General features: G+C 32.2%; 1 protein-coding gene across 2 annotated transcripts in view; it reads right to left on the bottom strand.

Moving 5' to 3' along the window:
- Positions 1–6,767: 6,767 nt before the first annotated feature.
- Positions 6,768–22,791, bottom strand: part of SPOCK3 (SPARC (osteonectin), cwcv and kazal like domains proteoglycan 3) — a 467,441-nt gene continuing 451,417 nt past the window's right edge. For both annotated transcript variants that reach the window (XM_070608234.1, XM_008538006.2), the window contains exons 8-11: positions 20,088–20,309; positions 14,099–14,161; positions 10,867–11,004; positions 6,768–8,479 (exon numbers count right to left, since the gene is read on the bottom strand). In XM_070608234.1, coding sequence (XP_070464335.1) covers positions 8,310–8,479; positions 10,867–11,004; positions 14,099–14,161; positions 20,088–20,309 — 593 coding nt within the window. In that variant the 3' untranslated portion in view covers positions 6,768–8,309. The remainder of the gene's footprint in view (positions 8,480–10,866; positions 11,005–14,098; positions 14,162–20,087; positions 20,310–22,791) is intronic.

Here is a 22,791-nt window from a genome sequence, read left to right as displayed (position 1 = left end):
CAGCATGAAGAATTAAAATAGAGACTGTGATATTTATAAACATTGAACAGCTCTTCCTTACAGTATATGCTAGATCATGTTTTAAACAAACAGCTCTTTGAATAGAGCCCCATCAAAGTCCAGCGCTAAAGTTGGCCTGCCTGAGGCACTACATGGGCAAACTGAGGCTGTTTTTGCTGGTAAGACATGACAGCGTCTTTCCTGGCGTTAAAGAGGCTCAGGTTGCAGCCATCTGGGGAAGAATATGACTGAGCTGCTATATCGATTCTGTTTTCATCTTGCAAGATTCTGGCCCAGATTCTGGCACAACTGTTCCATAATCACACTGGAGAATAACTTATTATCCAGCTAAAGTCAGTCGCTTCCTATTAGGGATAATTATGAAAACAACTAGCAACTATTGGCAGTAGTTTGGTACCTACTGAACATTCTTCAGGGACATTTGCCAAAGTTTCCTTGACACCCTATGGTTTGCGATTTTCTTCATAAAATACTGTTAAAACATAAATAAGAATTCCTCAGAACAGAAGAGATAGCTCTTGTAAAGCTCTTTTGAAATTGGATGGTGGGTGAATGGCTAGGCTCCCTTACTCGTCAAGAGCTGTTTATTCTCATCTGCTTCGACACAGAGGGATTCAAGTTAAAAATGTCTGCATGGCCATAGAATCTTTCAAATATTGAATGCTAAACACACAAACACCAAGTATATACAGTAATTAATGTAGAATATGCTTAATCTCATTAACTTTGTTCTGTTCCTCCTCACTTTAAATTGCCGGATGCAGTTTTATTTTAAAAAAGTGGTCCTTCCAGGAAGCCCCAATAAAAAATAACAAGAGGACACACATACACCGACACGGAAATAGATATTTATCCATATGATCACAAATTTTAGAAACTAAACTAAGATTGATATAGATACTCATTGCCCCTGTAATTATGAAGCTAATACTAAATATACATTTTAATTAATAAATCAGCAGTCCCAATAGTCCATGATTCACTTGACGAACTGGACCAATTGTGGGACAATATTTGATTTTTCTTGGCCAAATACAACATCTGTGCTACTTATTTTGCTGTCATTTTATTTTAAAGAAGAATGGGATACCCCGATTACAGCCTTCAAATTACTTTCCCCACATAGATATAGCAAAGGGCATTTTCATCCCCATCTTTTATCTGTCTTTTTTCCAGATGGTCAAATTAGTTCAGAAGATGTATTTGTTGTTTGGGGTGAAATGATGAGCACCTGGAACACATTATCCTAAAAGAGAAAAATGTTACATTTTTACATGTCATACTAAGAAAAACTGTACCTGGCTAAAGTAAACTAGGGAAATAGTTTAACAAAAATAGCTTATTTTCATACTAATATCTATCTATATATATGAGAAAATAAGAATTTTCAAATTTTAGCCAAATGTAGAGTGTGTCATGTCACAGATTCCTATCTTTTTGAGGCTATTTGAGAGTGTCAAATTGCCCTATCCATATTTCTCATTGTTGCCTCTCTACTTTCCCCTCCCCAAACAAAAGCTAAATTATTTTTAAAGTTTAAGAAATGCTGTCCACAAGTTTTGCTTTTTCAATCTAATAACTTCAAAATGACACATTGCCACAACCTCTGCTAAACTCTAAAACAGAGTTATAGTATTTAATTATTGTTTCTTTTTCAACTCTGGAACTTATAAATCCTACCCCAAAGAGACTAAAAACAATAGTAAAACTTGGCAATATTCAACATCCCAATTAAAAAGGCACACTTAGTGTGACAATTAAGGGAAACTTATACCAGGAAATTTCTGTAAATATCCACGCTTTTGTATCTATACAAATTACATCTTAAATTCTGAATAATCAATGGTTTGAAAAGGTTAGTTCTTAAACATAAAGGACATTTTAGGAGAGAACATTTATGAAATATCAAAAGCAAGTCAATATTGGTCTGCATCGAGTTGATGATACCCAAATTTGTGATTTAGTTTGTATATTGATGTCCGGTAATCTTCAGAGGTCTAATTTCTCTGGAACAGAGCCTTCCTAATAGAGACAAGAAAACAAACTCATCTTAAACAAACTCTCATCTTAAAACAAAGATGTGATGGATCTAAACACAGTAGCTAGTGTATTGATTTTGCTTTTCTTCCTTTTGTCCTTCTTAATAACTATTGTTTAGTGCTTACTAAGTGCAAAACAGTAAGTGCTTTTAAAATTATTAAAACTTGTAATCCTCCCTCACAACCCTATGAGGTGAGAATTAGAACCATACGTATTTCACTGATGAGAAAACTGAGCCACAGAGATGTTAAGTAATTTGCCTAAAGTCACACAGCCAATGAGTGGCAGAAACAGGATTCAAGACCTGGTAGTTAGGCTGTAGTATCCATGGTATTTATCAGTCTGCATACTCTCTTTTATTTATAGTGGCTAATTTTTAAAAAAAATTTCCTTCCATGATTGAAAAGAGCACATTTTCTAACTTAACTATTTCTTTTAAAAATAATTGATCTCATTTACTATAAACCATGCATTTTTGTAACAGGAGGTAGAAGTGCAAAAGAAAATTTTATCTTTGCTCATAACCTACAGTAAAAATTTAGTCATGAGGAATAGCTCTTTTGATCTAGGTATTTTACTAGGATTTACTAGGATTCTCACTCAAGCTCCATCACAGCTTTATGAAGTAAATTCGAACATTATTATTTGTTCCACAGATGAAGAAACTGAGCTACAGCAACATTAACAGTTTGGTCAATGTCACAAAGCAGTAGCAGATTGAGCTCAGGAATTCTGACTCCAGAAGCTGCATTTCCTGTACTGCTATACAAATACATCTCGTTCATCGACCAAATTAATTTATCAATGCTCTGCTTCCCTTTAGAGAGATTTAAGATGCTTTCAAAATAGGTTGTATGTTGTATAAGAATAAGGCATTAGTTTGTATAATTGTTGTGGACTGAAACATGGAAGTAGCATGACATGGCGAAATGACAAATGGAAATGGGAAACCCGGCCTGAGGTCACAGCTCTATCACTGTTTAATCTTAGCTACCGATAAAGTAGATGACACTTGCCTGTGAAGCACCACACATGGTACTTCAGTTCACTGTCAGTTGGCCAGAACCAGTCCTAACTTGACTGTGAAGGAAAGAAAAGGAAGATGCCTCATGTGCACAGGAAAGAGGAGAACTGGGTTTGGTGAGTATCAGTGAGGTCTATGATACTTCACCTCTCATATGAGAAAGAGAATATGCTTCTCCTAGCTTATTATATGCATTTAATATATTTAGCATTTAATATATGGTACATATAGTAAATGTACACAAATACTAGTCAATATTATTCTTGAAAAATACTTATTCAAAAGTGAAGAAATACTCAGGAAAGCCAACTAGCTAAGATTTGGCTTTGGAATTTTATTTTTTAATTTCTTAATATTTTTCTATGCCATGCCCCTATGATAACGATAATAATTGCATTTATTTGGTATTTACTATGTTCCAGACATCATGCATTGATTTATTTTTATTGTCACAATGACCTTATAATGTGAATACTATTTATTACCCCTATTGGGTACATGAAGATATTCTAAACTGGATCATTTTGTTTGGATGGATGTGGGTAAAGCTTTAAAAAGAAGCTAATTTGTTCAGTATTTCTTGAAACCTTCAGCACAACATCTATTGCTAACTGATTTTACAGACCTTGCAGAAAAAAATTAACATTTAATGGGCACCTTCTATATGACAGACATGATGCTCCTACATTAAATGTGTTTTTCATGTAACATTCACATCAATTCTCTAGCATAAGCACATTAACCTACATTTGACTCAAGAGAAAAGTGAGACATACAGACTTCAAACCCAGGCATGTGTATGTGCATATTTATGTGTTTAAAGATGGAGAGGGTGTTTATTATTAATAATACATTAAAAATAAATTCCTCAAGGATGTCTTTGAAAGAGTTGAATATAAGTTTGAGGTGTATAGGTTGATAAAGTTTTTATTTTTTTCACCTACAATTTTTAATTTTGTCATTTTAAATCCTGTTTCATGATGTACCGATCTACGTTAATTTCACTTGCCAAGCTTTTTATTAAGATGTAGCAAAAGTAACAGAGACATCTGGTTATATAAAGATGACAGAAATTCATATACATTTGAGGAAAGAAAATAGTGATTATTCAAAAGGCTATTCCGGGGACCAGCCCAGTGATGCAGACGTTAAGTTCACACATTCTGCTCTGGCAGCCGAGGGTTCGCCAGTTCGGATCCCAGGTGCGGACACAGGCACCGCTTGTCAAGCCATGCTGAGGCAGGCATCCCACGTATAAAGTCGAGGAAGATGGGCACAGATGTTAACACAGGGCCAGTCTTCCTCAGCAAAAAAAGAGGAGGATTGGCAGGCAATGTTAGCTCAGGGCTAATCGTCCTATAAAAAAAAAAATGAAAGACTATTCCAAATTGTCTGTCCCCAGAGGGATAACATATATGGTATACAGCTAATGCTTAAGATGTTCTCTTTGAAATGTTTGTTGACTCAACTGTTAATAAAAGTTTCACGAAGTCAAGCTATAATTCATGAAATCTTTTTAAGACATAGAAGTAAAAAGCTGACATTATTTCATATCAAAATGTGTACCAGTATGAATGAAAATGCCTTTTTTCATTATATTAACCTCAATAGCAGTTATTAGGTTTTAAATGATGTTGAAAAAAATAAAGTACAGGCAACTCATATTATAATTTATTTATATATTTGTACCACTGTAGATATTCTGGATTTTTGTGTTTTCTTACTTCATCTGAGAAATCTATATATGATCTAGTACATTTTATTTACCATGAAAAAAAGAGAAAGAAAGAAATGTGAATTGATCTAGCTAGTTTTTTTAAATCAAGGACAAAAATTGGACTAATTGTGTGTGTGTGTGTGTGTGCACATGAACATGCTTTTATATGTCAGACAAAACAAACGCATTAATGATGATGATTCTGTTTGGTTTGGTTTGCTTTCTCCATTTTTTCCCCACTAGTAGGGATTGTGCAATGTAGACGACATATGGATGCTGAAGGACCTATTGCATACAGCCATTCACTCATTTTATACAAAGCATGTTATCAAAATGTTTGTTTCAACCAAATGTTTATTTTTGAAACTTTCAAAACCCACTCTAAATAAACTATGAGTAGCCATATGGATCAATGTTTATTTTAGGAGTTATTTTTTCACATCTTTAGCTTCATATAAAATAAAAATACATAAATATTTACACAGAGAATAAGTTACTCAGTACTCAGTATCTGTTTAATTAGTAAATTCTAATGATTTTGATACTTTAGCTTGACTGACTTTATTCTATTAAAAGATTGGCAGAAATACAAGGTTTACCCTAGGCCACGTGTCCTTTCAATCAATACTAGAATGTTTTACATTTGTTTTTAATTTAGCTTGTTTCCCGAATAGCATTATGTACCACATCCAAATTTCATGCTGCTTATGCACAACAAAAAGCCTTCATAAATTTACATGTTAGATTTTTTACATGCCAGGAACATTTGATATTTTATTCGTATGTTTCTTCTCTTTTCCTCTAATGAACTCAAATTTTAATTTGTTGTGATTCAGACTGTCTTATAGTTTTTAACTTGCATGTGTGCTCCCTGTAATAACACTAGAGAAACAAGGCTTAAGGTATAGCATGATTTCATGCCTATGGGTCAGAATTCGACTTAAGAAATAACAAACTGTTGGGGTAGTTTTATTTTTTAATCAAAAATACTCCCTTAAAATTTTGACTTTATATCAAAGACTCTTAAGGATTCAAAATACATTGATTATTATTCAAATTAACTCTAGGAAATAGCTTTGTTTGATTCTTTTCCCAGCTGTGAATGCAATTAATTACTTTATGCTATGGGCTAGGGATAAATGTATAGCCTATCTTCCACATGGAATATTAACTTCATAATTATTTTGTTTACTAATGAATCCATGCTGCCTAGAATAGTGCCTAGGTTATAATGAGTACTCAATATTGATATTTTTCGAATAAAAAAATAAGTATGTATTAAATCAAAATATTCAAAATGAATTAATGATCTTCAAGAGACCTAATATGTATCACAAATAGAATTTTTATACACATATATACAAATATATGTTATACACAAACATACTCTATATAAAGTTTAATGTAAAATATTTCAATTTTATATTTGCTGTTGAATTGCTTGCTCTTGTGGGAGGCTGAATGATGATACTTCTTTAAAAAATAGCTTAAGTTTAAGACCACAATATTTGTTACTTCAAATTCATTTGCTAAACCTCCATGTAGAATTTGCTTTGTCTTTTTCCAACCAATCCACAAGTTATATTTTGTGATTCCTATACATTTGCTAAATAGATAAGGTTATTCTATCACTCTTCAAAAATGCTTTTGCTATAGAAATTTAGCTAAATATGTTAAATATGATACCACAAAAAAGGGTTTAAAAATACCGCCCTCAACAAAGAAAATGATTTATTTTGCAATACTATGGCAAATGTAAAAAAAAAAATCAACAAACAAAAATAATTTTTAACTTATCTAGGAAAACAATATCCAAGATGCCAAGAACTCTGATCTTGAAATTCAAAATTTTCAAAAAGCTTTCCTACCTGGCTTGTGATGTGTTCACTTTAAAAATCAAGGAATAGATTAGGAACCCTTCATGTTATTATCTATACCCCTGAAAATCATTAAGGAACAGTTTAATTTGGTTATAAGTTCTTTATTTTGTAAACTATACATAAACAGTAAAAAAGAAAATGCATTATACTTTAAATATTACATAAAGTCAACATTAAAGGTTTTTTTTTTCAGTGTGTATAAATCAAATGGAAAGAATCCATCAATTTTACTTTCAATGAATTGTATATCGGGAAACCAGTTGATCCACTGTTTAAATTATGATACCACTGTGTAACATTCAACAGGTTTTTCTGTTTTTATTGTGGGCACAAAACCATAGGTCTGATATACTTAAAATTGATGGTGCGCCAAAATGTCTACACAATTAATTAACATGCTAACTTAAATACAGCAATTAAAGTAATTTTTGTTACAGTTAAATCTTAAATGCTACTCTACACAGTAATCATAAACGAGTCCACATGGCAATTATGTAACAATAGAAAAAAAGAAAGAAACATATTCCATTTTCTTCATTCCAGCAGCAGTACCTTTATTGGTATTAATTTGTTAATTAGGTGTGCTTATACATTGCCTAATATCCTATATTGGTATGCATGCTAAAACCTTTCTATTTCTATTCTGCAAGGCACCATACAATACGTTCTCTAAGCTTCAACACTAGTAACAAAAATGGCATAATCCTTAGATTAAATGCAAACTTTTGTCTAAAATAGGAAATAAAATAAGGATTAAGATTTTTAAATTTGACATTGGTGCAAATGACAAACTTTTTGTGAAGATATGGTTTAAATGAACTTTTCTCTGTCTTTTTATTTTAAATTCTGCACCCTAAGTTGCTGGTCAGAAGGATAAAGAAATCTAGAAAGGTAAAGAAATCCTGCTGTTTAAGAAAATAAAAAAATCTACGTGAGACTGCTATCCAAATTGAAATAAAAATTAGAAAGGACAACTACATTTTTGACTTTCAGAATCCATGGTTTTCCAGTCTTGCTATTTTGTAAAATATCCTATCATATCCCGAATAATTTCATAATTAAAAACATCACTATTAATATAAACATGATGGAGGATTCTACAATGGTCACTTTCTTTTTCTTACCCTGTGGCATCTCTTCACTCAGCTCTCACTCACTCTAGGTTTGGAAAGATGCTACTTTGGAATTGCAATTAAGTTCATGCACATTTTTTACAGAATCCTTGCGACCCAGGTCACTAATAAGTTATTGTAAATTTAACTTAGAATATCTCTCAGAAAAATAACACTATACTACCTCAAGCACTGGTTGTTGTTCTGTTTGTGGGAGAATTACATAGTTTGTTCTTATGAAAATTTGTTTATATTGGTAGCTCTTCATAACTTTCTTTTGTCTGGCTAGACTCCATATATGTTTCTTTTCCTCTAAGGCATATAAAAACTCGAAGTAAATGATTCTTATTTAAACATAAAGTTCTATGACTTTAGCTGCAATGTTTGAAATAATTATACAAAATATACGTGAGATTTAGAATCATTTCCTTTTGGGGCAGGAAGGTAATTCTCAATAGCCTATTTACTTTGTCAATAATAGAAACGTAGAATTTATTGATTTCAGCTCTCATCAATCAAATGTATCCATCATGGTCATCACCATCATCATCATCATCCCCCTCATCTTCATCATCATCTTCAATTTCATCTTCATCATTCATAATATCATCTTCGTCATCCTCATCATCAGCCCATTCATGGAAGTCTCCACTCGCAAAATCTCCCGAGATCTCAAAATCAACAGCTTAGGAAAAAAGTAAACATCAATGTTATTTGACTGAGTAGTAGGATAATTTCTGAGGTATATAAAATTCTGATAGAGATTGAAGAAATTAATAACATTATTTACTCTTTAGCTTACTTAACAAAGATAAGGGAAAACCCATTTTCTATCATTTGTTGAAATTTCTGTGCTAAAAGCCTCATTACTGAGGTCTGATATGTAAGATTTCCAGTTCAGTAATATTGATCTCAGCCCAGGTTTTATAGAAGGCCATGTCAAACTTTGAATCTTATGAAGAATTTAAAATTTCTTCTACTAGTGGGGTAGGCAAAATAATTGTCCCCCAAAGACCTTCACTTCCTAATCACTGAAACCTGTGAACATGTGAGCTCACATGGTAAAAGGGACTTTGCAGTGTGATTAAATTAAGGACTTTGAGATGGAAAGATTATCCTGGTGGGCCTGGAGGATCACTTGCATCCTTAAAATTAAAGAACCTTTTCCACAGAGAGTCAGAGGGAGATGTCATTACAGAAGAATGGTCAGAGAGATGCAATGTTGCTAGCTTTCCAGTTGGAGGAAATGGCCCAGGAGCCAAGTAATGTGAGCAGCTTCTAGAAGGTGGAAAAGCGAAGGAAACAGATCATCTTCTAGAACCACCGGAAGGAATGCAGCCCTGAAGACACTGCGGTGTTTAGCTCGAGGAGACCCAGGTTGGACTTTTAACACACAGAACTGTTAAGATAATAAATTTGTGTGGTGTACAGCCACTTTTACAAGAATTTGTTATAATAATAGCAATAGAAAACTAACACAGCTAGCCAGCACTTCTTAAAATATTAAGAACTATATTCATTACTATTTATGGAGGCAATAATGCACATGTATCTCAGTATGTCAACATCTCTAATGTTAATGAGCATTTATTTTCTACCCTTTCTATTATTTTAGTCTTATAATTCTATGGTAGCTAATTAGAACAAATCTTATTAATGTAATCCAGTGCTTATAAAATAATTCACTTCACAATACAACACACTGAAATTCATATCGTATGTGAAGAAAATGTTATTTCTTTTCTCTGACTTCATGTATTTTCTTAATAATTTCAATACACTAAGACATGACTAATTCTGAGAAAACTCAGAAGTCTTGTTCCCAAAATAATTTCCCTGTCCACTTATTGAATTAATTCCCATTTAATTTTTATTTATACCATAAAAAATTAAAATTCTTTATCCATCATTGATAACTGAAGTAATTAATAATACAACTAGTTTAAAACTACATAGTACAAAGACATGTTCTGTACAGGTTAAATTATGTTAGGTAGTTATTGAGACTACTCCATTCTACTTAAATCTAATAACAGGCCAGAAAACAAAAGCCAAGCTATTACAAATGTTATGGAATAAATAAATGCAGAACGGACATTTAAGCATTAAATGAGATTCCTTTTATATTGTTTACCATTTATTTCTAAACAATCACAGTCTATCAGTTTAAAAATTACATAAAGGAGACAAACATTTTCTAAAATACAAGACTGACCAAGTAATTTATATTCATCTTTGGTTATTTGTATTTGTTGAAACACAATCCATTAATTCTTAGTGTATGTGCATGCATGTGTGCTTGTGAGCATATGTGTTTGTGTGTGTGTGTGTGTGTACAACTAAGTGGCTTTTGTTGTGAAAACTCTCCATAGTGCAAACAAAAATCTGATTTGATACTTGCATTCTGGAAAAATATTTTATGAAACAAAAAAGATGCCACATTTAAAACTTTAAAATGCATGCATATGATGCTCAACTTAATTGTACTATCATTTTTAGGTATATACAAAAAATGCATCCTCATAAAAAGAATTAGAATACTAGTTACAATTACCCTTCAAATAATTAAACTATATTTTTCTCACCCAAACATAAGGAAACATGCTCATATAGATGCAATTTATGGACCTTTACTTTAAAAAGGTTTGTTTTTATTTTGTTGGTACACCTACATACTCCCTAAGTCAACTTCTCCAAAGAGATACAGACAAAAGCATGCCATATGGGGACATGGAACACACTACAGTTAGCTGACTTGAATACAATGGATGACAAAGGTCATCTTACCTGAGAGGGAAACAGAAGGTATTTAACATTCTTTCTGTATTTGAAGTAGTAAAAGGAGCCTTCCTTTTAATTATTCTCCCTCAAAATATCTAAATTATACAATTCCATTTATTATTTGTACATGTTTTTAATGTGCTAGGAGTGAGTCTTTTTGTCATCCCCCCAATATATTCTACAGTCTTTGCATAGAGTACATCCTCATTAAATGCTTGAACAAATGAATGACATTCTTAAGTACTTATTCTGTGCTTGAGAAATTGTTAAATAAGTAACCATTCTCCTTACCACAATCTGCAACACCATTTGTTCTGGATCCCATGACTTCATTTCCATATCTGTCAACACACCAGCACTGCCCAACACTGCCATGGCATTGTGTTGGCTTGTAGTAACCATCTTCATCACAAAGGGGGATGTACTGTCCTACGAAACACACACACACACACACAATATGAATAAGTTGTGTTCCTTTTTGATTGTCATCAATTGTGCATTAATTCACTCAAGACATACACCTATTCAGTTCCCACTCCAGGCTATGAACCAGTGGGACACATAGAACAAAACAGGTAAGGTCACTGCTGTCATGGAGCTGGCCGTTGTCATAATAAACTGCTTACGTCTCTTTTGTTAAACAAATTTACTATGGTTCTATTTCTTGCTTTGTAAAAGGTAGTGCTTTCAGAGGTACAATATAGAATTAGAATCTGATGAATGCCATGCATATTAAGTCATTCAGACCATTTAGCATGACACACTGGACCCTTCAATGTCTCATCACTGCCAATTTTCTATTTTCATTTCCCCAAATTTTCATTCATGTATTCCAAGCTTTTTCCACACCAAGCTAACTGTTTTCCCCTGATTTAATACGGCTTCATCTCTCTATACACCTTTTTCTCATCTGGAATCCCTCTCCTTCGCTCCTTCTTCCATCTTAGGATGACTTAAATGTGATTCCCTAATATGATGACTTCTCTTAAGTTGGAGTATATACTTTCTAATATACTTCTACCATCGTATGCGTGCGTGTATGTGTGTGAGTGTGTGTGTGGTTTGTCATTGTATGCTTTCACTGCTACACTGTGATATCCTGTATATTGGGAATTTTAGGCTCTCTTGGTTTTATATTAACAACTTTTAAATTCTGTCTAGTGGGAAAGATAGACATTTATTTTCATGTCTATAATATCTAACACAGTACCTGGCACATGGCTAGTGACAAATGTTTAATAATTTAGAAATGAATTCACATTCTTCAATAAACACTACACCACTACAAGGTAAGCTTTAGGAGATTAGAAAATTTTCTTATTTTTCCTGACCATTTTTTTCTCAGTGACTAGTTGTACTATAGTCACTAGGTGAAAGAAAAAAAAACATGATTGAATATATGGATAAATCACGAAAATCCTTCATTTGTCTTGTAACCATGTGAGATCATAATTGTACCCTTTTAAAAAGTTTCAAAATTATGATATATAATCAATTTAGTTTAAAATTTGTAATTCACTTGAAAGATTTGAACTGCTAGTCTTTCAGTGAGGTCGACAGAATGTCACCAATATAGAAAACTTGAGAACACCTTCTGTGGACTTAAGGCCAGCAAAAATAAAGGAAATTTGCAACATTCTTATCTCTACCATTTAAAAAACTACCACAATTTCACATATTTGACATAAAAATGTTGTGATGTATAATTATCATGACCATTTAATTTATCCTTTATTCCAGTACACTTTGAAAATGAAGGAGAGCATTATTAATAATTATGCTAATGTAAGGGAAGATTGGCACAGATGTCAGCTCAGGGCTAGTCTTCCTCAAGGAAAAAAAAAAGAGGAAGATTGGCAATGGATGTTCGTTTAGGACAAATCTTCCTCAGCAAAAACAAAGAAGAAAAAAGAAAAAGAAAAAAGAATTATGCTAAAGCTGCAGACATTAACCAAGACTGAATCTGCAAATTGTCATATGTCAATATGACATATATTATCCTACTCCATTATAACAACAGATCAGATTTGAGATAAGTAACATTATCCTACCCAAATCAGAAGAAATATTTAAGTTGAGTCCTCTCTAATAATGACTCATTTTTATTATGGAAATAGAATAAAGGTAACTCTTCCCCAAATGGGCGCTAAACATGTTTTCATTTTTTTGTAACTTCAGATAATCAAAGCTTGAATTTTAATAGATTTTTGTTGCTAATAGACGCTGATCAAGTCTAAAATATTTTTTAGTTGAATTTCAGTGGTTTTTCCTATTGTACATGGCTAGACTTTGATTTGTGGAAACAAATAACCCCCTACGTATGAATGTATTATTTCTACTTGCAAGAAGTAGTATGGCATGCATTTGGTACAGAGTTAAGAGAAACATGACATATTGTAGGTTTTATCACTAGCAATGATTCACATCTAAAAATGCTGTATTACAAAAAATTAGCCTTTTTATTTTGAACTATGAATTTTCAAGTAATATGAAAAACCTTTTCATCAAAACATACAATATTATAATTACAAAGATAACATAGCATAATATAATACAGATTAATCAGATCCAAAAACGTTATAAAATTATGTGTCACTAAATACACAAGGGCATTAATATACATTTTAAAAAATGGCATATGTAGTGTTCTGTATTGGATTCTAAAATAGAAAAAGGACACCAGTGGAAAACCTGGTGAAATCTAAATAAAGTGTGAGGTTTAATTAATAGGGTTATAAAAATGCTAATTTCTTAGATTTGACTAATAAGCAACGGTTATTTGATACATGGTAAAATAGTAACTGCAGGCGAAGCTGGGTGAAGGGTATATGGAAATTATGTACTATCATTGTAAATTTTTCTGAGTCTAAAATTGTTCCAAAACAAGTTCATTTAAAATTTGTATGTTTATAAGAACAAATAAAATAATCATATATGATAGTTTAATAATCTCTTGATAGCCAAATATTCCAATATTTCAAGGCTTTGGGTGAAATCTAGAATTTATCTATCTATCTATCTATCTATCATGTATCTAATACATACATTTACTTACTAAAAGTAAGTTAATAAAACTGCTGATGGAAAACACTAAAAAATCTGGCAAAGTTCCGCAAGGTACCAAGAGCATGCTTTTACCCCACATCTATCTATTTATCTATTTATCTAGCTATCTTTCGCTCTCTTACTCTCTCCATATGTATGTCATCAATTCTTGAATTATTAACCATGGAAGTAGAATTGAAATTTCTGCTGATGCTTTAACTCTAGCATTGTTTAAATCTCTTTTTTACTTAATAACTTTCAAAATGAACATTATATTAGGGTAATAAAACAGACATAATATCTTTCAATAGGTAAGATAATAAAAGTAAGTTTAATGGCTTTCAAAAACTTCATAAATTTTGTTACTGAAATTTAGTGTAGTCTATCTTTGTTGGATTAATATTGATTTTATGTTGCTGTTTCCCTGGGGTTATTTATGTAAGCAATAAAGGCTTCAGAAGAATGATCTATTACTCACCTAGGAGCTTCTTTATCCCTTGCCGCTTCTGAATATTGCTGAGCTCTGTCTGGCAAGGTGGGTCTGCAATGACATTAAAAGTATTACTTAAGGAGTACAGTTAAGCAAAGAAAGTGCAATTTCTATGATATTAAACTTCAGTTAGTTTTTACATGGCTTTAGAAGCCACATATTACATATCAGTTATTCTACTCATGGATATACATACATATAGGTATAGAGAGAGAGAGAGAAAGAGAGAGGTTTTCCTAATTATTAATATTAGATTATCTTATTTTTCTCAGAATGACAGAATTAGATTAAAAGAAAGAGAATGATATAAAATACTTATATGATGGAAAATTATTTTTATCATTTACTTTTAAAAGATCCATCAACTCAGCAATGTAAATCCAACCGATGACCTGCTGCCCAAACAATTAAGTGATTATGTTTCTCCCTCATTTAAAACAGCTTCTATGATATAGAGAAACAGCTTTGCATTAAAAAAGTAATCTACCAAAAAGGTAATGCTTCTTTCAAGTTACATGAGAGACACTATTATAAATTTTGATATTGAATATTATTGACAGGCTTTGATCTTTTTGGTTTCACCCAGATGCTTCAAGAATATATGCAACTTGGAAATAGGATATAATATGCAATAATTTCTGATAAGCTATCTTAAAAAAAATAAACTCAAGGGGTAGTCCCCGTGGCCTAGTTGTTAAGTTAAGCATGCTCCTCTTTGGCAGCCTGGGTTCGGTTCCTAGGAGCAGACCTACATTGCTCATCTGTCAGTGGCCATGCTATGGCAGCGGTTCACATACAAAAAGAGGAAGATTGGCAGTGGATGTTAGTTAGCTCAGGGCAAATCTCCCTCAGGAAAAATAAATAAATAAATAAATAAAATAAACAACACATTAAGCCAATTTGGAAATAAATATTTGTCCATTTTTCAAACTCAACTACTTAAAGGAGAACGCTTTCAGAGAAGTCTAAATTCTAAATAGACACAATATAGTTTGGCTCATGTTATTTTTATATATAATTATATATATTCCTATATATAATATATATTCTTATCTGAAAATAGTTCAATGTATTTTGTACACCTATTATAAAAATTTGCTAATTTACTTGCTATATAAAAACTCATAAACTACTGACTAGTACCTATTTTCCTACACTACAACTTTTTATAAAAAAGGCAAGGTATAATTAATTCAAATAATTTAAAAATCCTTTAGTATACCTACATCACAATATTCAGTTATTAAATTTGCATGTAAGTAACAAAGTAGAATGAGGAAATGAGACAAAGTGCTTAATATATATATAGTAGTTTAATATGTATGGCCAAAAAATGTTTCTCCTTGGGAAATCCAAAATGTGAAGGAAAAGTAATTTGTTCGAAAAGCCTAAATAATTACCTTATTGTTCTACTTCATTTTGAAATTGGCCCAATTGACTCCTCTGTTTTTCCTAATAATCTTGTGAGTCTCTTCTACTAAGTATTAAAGGAATAGGAATCAAGTTGCAATGTATGGGCTTATAGAATAGACATTTTCAAATCTACTGCCTTCCAGATATGACATTTAGAACCAAGAGGAAAGATTCTAGCTGAAGTCTCAATACTATATCAAAAGAAATTCTTCTAGTTGCTATGGGCCAATTATTATAAAGCAGAAGTAATATTTCATATATTTTCACTGAAAAATCCAAGCACATTTGAATCTGCCTCTTGATTAGTAATCTCACTAAATAACTCTAAGTACTGTCCTACAAACTCTGTGTAGGGAACATTTTAAGATTGTAAGAGAAATCATGACAGAGTAGGCTGTTCAAGTACATACAATAGTTTTCCCATTATTTATAAGGCAGCTCTCTCTGGCCTTTAACTCAGGTATACTCAGAGTGCCTAACTGAGGTTTCTCCTATTATTTAAACTCATTTGCAAAGATCTAGATGAAAGGGTGGTAACCTAACCAATTGCATGAAGGCTTGGACTCAATTAGACTATGAATACTCAGTTTAGGGGATAGGCACAAATTTTTATCACAAGACTTATTTCCCCTAATCTGTTTACCACCTAATAGTGTTTTAACTTTATGGGAAATTCAGAGTTTATATGCTTAAAATTGTGTGAGAATCGTGAATTAATAAAAAATGTTTTAATTTTAATCATTGAATTTACAAGTAATTGTCCAAACATTAGTTTAGAGAAACAAGAAAAAAAGAAGAATGAAAAATGTTTTAAATAGTTAAATTTCAAAATGTTTTTGAAAATGACATTGTTCATTTTTTTGTATTCTGGATTTAAAAACTTAAACCCTTATATTGGACCATTCACATATTATCTATACTAGGGAATGATAGTTTCAATATAGTGATAACAATGCATTTTTATTTTCCCACACAATTTTGAACTGAATAAAATGTCTTTGGGAAAAATAAATAAGGGAATATTTATGCTTACAATAGTTATTAATATACCAATGTGTTTTTTCTATACTCTCAACTAGTCACTGCTAGGGAGCATATTTTTATCAGTTGTCAAATACATACAATTTAGAGTCAAAACTGAAAAGAAAGTAGACATTATAGAGGTTTGTGAATGACTCTCTAAGTTGGTAGCATATGGTTGCACAGGCTGTGTACTGCACAACTCCAAAGGGACAACATCCACCTCCATTCCAATATGAAAGGTGCCCTGGAGTTGTACAGCAAGGCAGCCCTCTAACTTCCCTCTTAGGAAGCCAGTGCCTTTATTTCCTTTTCTTCTCAATATTTTATTATTCATATAGCCTCCCACAGAATGGATATACTTGAATAACTTTATTAGGTTTATTTCTTCTGTAAAAATTTCAAATATTCATAATACCAAAGGACAAAATTTTGTGTATTTAGCGTCTTTCATTACATAGGAAAAGCATCTTTTGTAAAATTAATACATGACCTACAATTTGATATATTTTTCTGTAGATTAAATATATAAATAACCTGTAAAAATGTCATTTATTTTCATTGTAGTCCTAAAAAGTATTGGATATATTGTTCACTGAAATAACACTTGCTGATGTTACCTGTAGTGAATAGGATTGCCAACAAGTTGCACAGCGATGCCCCTATGACATTTTATATCTAATTACTTTGCAAATTCTGAATATAGAATTAAAACTACTTGGAGACAGAAGTCAAAGACACTAGTTTCACATCCCAGGTCCTGCACCCATTCTGTAATGTGAAGTTATTTAAGATCAATAAGCTTTGGTCCTTAGCCATAAAATGGGAATATTTTCACAGGGCTATTTGGATAATAAATAATTTTATGTATAAGAAAGCCTAATTGGACCTGAATAAACGTTGGTTTTCTTTCTCTTTTCTGGATCTTACACAACAGGACTTTCAATAAAACAGCAACTAGTAATTGACTTACTCTTTTAAAGCAAAGGCTTAGAATATCCTTCTACAAAAGTAAGTTGTTAGCACCTAAGGTGACCAAAATCTCAAATTAATATTCCTCTTACTCATTCTTTTGTACTTAGAACAAAGAATTATACAAACCACAATCATATCCATTTTGTATTGCTTAATTGTCATGATTTCAGAAAATTAGTCATAGAAACAAATCCGTATTTTAATTAAAAACACTTTTTCCTTGGAAAACTACAAGTATTTCACTTTCTTGAAATTTTACATTCTCAACCTCATTTATTAAAGTTTTGAGATTAAACTTAATTTTATATTTTTGAAGGGTATTTTTAAAAAACACAATTACTTTATTTTCCAACATTATACAACTACAGTCTTGATTGCAATTTTAAGTCAATCTGGATTAATAATACCCCATTATACACTATTTTCTCTCTCTCTCTTTATATATAATATATGTATATACACACTCACACACATACATTACTCTAATTATAGTAAACTTAAGCATTTGGTGTTTTTACTGAAAAAATAAACAGGAAGAACATTCTTTTATAAGGGGAAATGCTAAAAATATATTTTTAAATTAACGGTTATTCTTTTTCATGAAATTACTTAATGAACTAATTCAATAAGCTAGTTACCCCTGACAGCTTTTGTAACATTTTCTAGCATATTAAAGTAATGAATATAACTAGCCAAACTCTCCTAAGCTTTTGGAAGGTTGTATAAATCCTTTTGCCAGTTCAGGTACAATTTATTAAATTATTTCCACCATTTATTAAATGACCTCAGAGAATATCTTCAGGTGACTATAAAGATTTTAACACTTTGGAAGAATACTGCTTAATAAATGAAAAAGTACGTAAAGCAAAATTTTTCTTTGGGGATCTTTAATCAGTTCTACAATTACTGTAAAATGCAGGAATGTTTTAAGAGAAAGTACTTATTTCTGTAGAAGAAACATTCAGAGTTATCCAGAATATCTTTAAATGTTCATGTATAAACACTTAAATATGTTGTCATAACACTCAAAGAAAAACTGAAATAACATTTGTCATAATGACAAAAGATCACATGTTTTTTATGGCAGTTTACCCAGATTCATTTCTTTATTCTTTAAATGATTTAAGTGTATACTAGTCATTAAAACTAGAATGTAGTTTTTTAGGAGTGTTCAACCCCTTAGAAAGCACATATATAATAGTAAAGTCAACAATGTGTATGTGTGTTTGTGTGTCTGTGAGTATGATTTAGAATTTTTTTTTTTTGAGGAAGATTAGCCCTGAGCTAACATCTGTGCTCATCTTCCTCTGTTTCACATGTGGGATGCCTACCACAGTGTGGCTTGGTAAGTGGTGCGTAAACCCATGCCTGAGATGCAAACCGGTGAACCCCCGGTTACTGAAGTAGACCATGCGAACTTAACTGCTATGCCACCAGGCCGGGCCTTGGTTTTAAATTTAGAATATCTTAATAAAGCAAATCTAATTTTTAAACTCTATTTAAAGTAGTTTATAAATAGTTAAGCTACTCTACAAACCCTACTGTTGACTCACTACTAATCAAATTATAGATAACCATTTCATCCCTAATTACTAAACTATTACTGATACATGAAAAAGTAATTGAGATAGTAAAATGCCCTATGTAATGTGTTAGTTTTCCATATGAAAAACTGAGAATCATTAAGATAGTTTAAAGTAGCTTGTTCATTCTCTTAGCTGTCAAGGATTTTAAAAATACAGTGACAATAGCAGGTGTATCCCATTAGACTAATTTCCAGCTTGTTTGTAAAATTAGCATCAAATTACACATATCATTGTTTCCTTAGTGTACCCAAACTTTATCATAATGCGAGTTTTTTGGATCTGTTTCCCTTACATACTTACTTTTAATTATCATTCAGTCGATTATGTAAGCATGACTCATTTTACATTGTGTTTACATTTTCTAGTAAAGAAGGATGCCAGAAGAAGTAGCATCATTCTAACTCTTCAGGTTACCTCGCCCCTTCCAGAGAATCAAGACACTTTCTTTGCCAGTGAATGTTTATAAAGCTAAGTTATTTTTAAAAGTTTGAAAGACTAAGTCATTTTAAACTCACTTGAGTAAAAATAACTTTATGGTGAATGCTGTGGTTCATTCAGCTCACTTAATAAGATCACAAAATAGAATATTAAAACTCCACAGTATAGTGATAAAAAACCCATTTATTTTACACCGTGGGCAAAGCAGATAGCAAATTAATTTTAATGATTACTTTTAATATCTATGTTCTCATATCTCTGTGTGCTTCTTGGTGGTTCATAATAGAAACTTTAATGAAGTGCATTAATATAAAATATTAATTTCTATTTTTCGTCTTATTTAGCATGTTTTGCATCCTTAGTAGAGTTATATTGTTCAGCACACTGCTTATTGGCTCTTTTATTAACTACTCTAATAAGAAAAATAGCTACCAAAATGAATGGGGTATAGTGTACTTTTTTTTTTTTTTTTTTTACCAAGAAGGAATAGATAAAATTTGACATGCAGGTCAGCTATCTGCATCAGTAGGTGTCTCATCTTTTACCTTGCTGTCTCTGGAAGCAGTAGCACCATTCGTTGTTAGATATCAAACTGTCCTTGTACGTGTCACAAGAATTGAAGAATGCCTTCGTACACTGTTCATTCTTATCAAGGTAAATGCTCCCGAGCTCTGACTGGTCCAGTAGCAGGTCGTAGTTTGTATCAAGTCTGTTAAACATCCAGCCAAGCGAATCCTTGCAAATTGGCAAAATACTGGTATCAAATCCTAAAAGTAACGACAGAAGAGGATTAGCTAAATTTGAAAGTCACCATCAGCAGCAAGGAAAATAAAGTAACATCATAGTAGGTTTGTGTAGGGCACCCGCTCGACAGTCAGAAGAAAGACTTAAAGTTCATCTTGGGTAATTTCTTTCAAAGTAAAGTGGGGCTAGCAATACCTACCTTTCAGGATATTTGTGAAGTTTAATTACCCAGAACATAAAGCATTAAGTGCTATTTAGTCATTCATTCAATGGCAGTCACTATTGTAATTGTATTATATATTTACCCAATGGCAGTCACTATTGTAATTGTATTATATATTTACTATTCATTTTATTGTTCAAGCTTTTTCTAAATAAATAGGTTATCATGATGAATACCTTATTAGATGTATATAGGTATTATTGAATAATAATATCCTATTAATAAGGAAATAAAATCCATTTTTCATTCAAAGAAATTACAGTACCTTTTAAACAAAAGTATAATTTATACATAATAAATAATAACTTCGATAATGCTCTGTGTCTTGGTAGAACCATGGTGATTTGATACTTCACAAACATTAGCCAAAGAAAGAAGAACCACGGTGTAATTTACACCACCACTCTGCCTCTGTTCCCTTTAAAGCAATTTTTACAACCACAAATATGCTATATTGGATGGGAGCAGATACAGAGAGAAGACAGAACTGGGTTTGTATGCAAGCTACATACCGTCAAAGTGTGGGCTACCCTGAGTGAGCCACAGACCTCGCAAGGGTCAGTGTCCTAAACAGCGTCAGATTCAACGTCAGTGTTTTGAAACATAATTTAAACAACTACTTCCAACAATGCTTATTTGTCAGGTTTAAGTTAGCTTTACCATATATTTTGTGAATCCAGTTTTAGTTTTATTTGCTATTTTCTACTCATTACAAGTAAAAGTAAAACAATAACTCGCTTAATTGGTATGAAAGAGATGATGTGTTCGGAGATATAGAAACTTTCTGAAAACTGAAGAGCAAAACGATTTAATCTTCAACAGCAGAGGCTGAAGGGTAGTTTAACCATTTATGAGTGGAGTTTTCTCTCGGATTTACTTAAGTTTCTGTTCCAGTCGTACATACAGTCGGCGCTCTGTCATCCACAGGTTCCACATACGCGGATTCAGCCAACCGCACATAGAAAGGCCTACAATGACTGAGTCTCTACTGAATATGTACAGATTTTTATTCTTGTCATTATTCCCTAAATAATACAACAACTGTTTACATAGTATTTACATCGTGTCAGGTATAATAAGTAATCTAGAGATGATTCAAAGTATGCAAGAAGATGCGTGGAGGTTGTGTGCAAATCCTATGCCATTTTATGTAAGTGACTTGAGCATCTGTGGATTTTGGTATCTGAAGGGGTCCTGGAAGCAATCCCTCCTGGATACTGAGAGACGATTGAAGACTATTTTGATGATTTTAGCTTGTTATACTTCAAGATGTAATAATAATTGCAAATAAAAATATAAAAATTTAGGATTTAATTTTTAAATCCTATTTAGCATTTTCAGGGCGTTTAGGATTAAAAATTAAGTAGGCACTGACTCTAGGAGGTTTTTGAACTTGAGAAACTCATAACTTCACCACCTTTTTGGGATGCGTTTTATTAATGTATTCAGAACATACTTGGTGCTTTCTACCTGTGCATCACCATGCGAGGTAATAGGGATCAAAAGTCAAAGAGGTATTTGTGACACTTTCATAAAAGCATAGAGAAAGAAATTCAGTGTCTTTTTTAATTATTATTTGCATTTTTCTTTGTAAAATTGTTTGTAAAACCAAAACAGAATTCTCCCACTCAAACAAACAAACAAATGGCAAACATAAATTGCTCATTACCTATTTACTGTCCAGGTCCTGACCTTGGTTCTGGGAATATGGGGTTAAAAATATAGATAAGGCTCTATTCCCTTGGAGTTCACTTTTAAAATAGCATGATTTGAGATGTTGTCTGAAACTTTTTTTTACTGCCTTAAATTGTCGAATGCTCAGAGATTAAGTGAAGAAAGCAACCTGTAGAAAACAAATACACTAAACTCTGCAAAATTGTTACAAGAAACTTCATTCTTGGTGTGAGATTTCTCGTATGACATTGAAGCACATCCTCCCACCCAATCTCATTTTCCTGGGCGATGGAGAAGCCTAATGGTGATATATCTGCCTTTATGAATAAAAGATATGGGAAGAAGACAGAAGAGGTATTACCTTTTGGTGAGCATTCAGAGTTAGTAAAAAGAGACTACCCTCTCCCTTTACCTACTTGCTGAGAATAGAGGACTCAACTGGTTTGTCTCCCAAAGCTTAGCATGGAGGGCTCTAGAGAATTCTAGTAAAGTCTACAAGTATCTGCAAGAAGGAGAGATGGACGTCTGACTGCCAGGTGAATATCTGCTTCTCTACTTTTTGACTAGTCCTGCTACGGCCAAAGTGGGAAAAGGACACGGGAGAAAGA

This window comes from Equus przewalskii, chromosome 2, assembly GCF_037783145.1.
Source record: "Equus przewalskii isolate Varuska chromosome 2, EquPr2, whole genome shotgun sequence".
Taxonomy (NCBI): domain Eukaryota; kingdom Metazoa; phylum Chordata; class Mammalia; order Perissodactyla; family Equidae; genus Equus; species Equus przewalskii.
The sequence above is the reverse complement of the archived record's forward strand: the minus strand, read 5'-3'. Positions and strand labels throughout refer to the sequence as shown.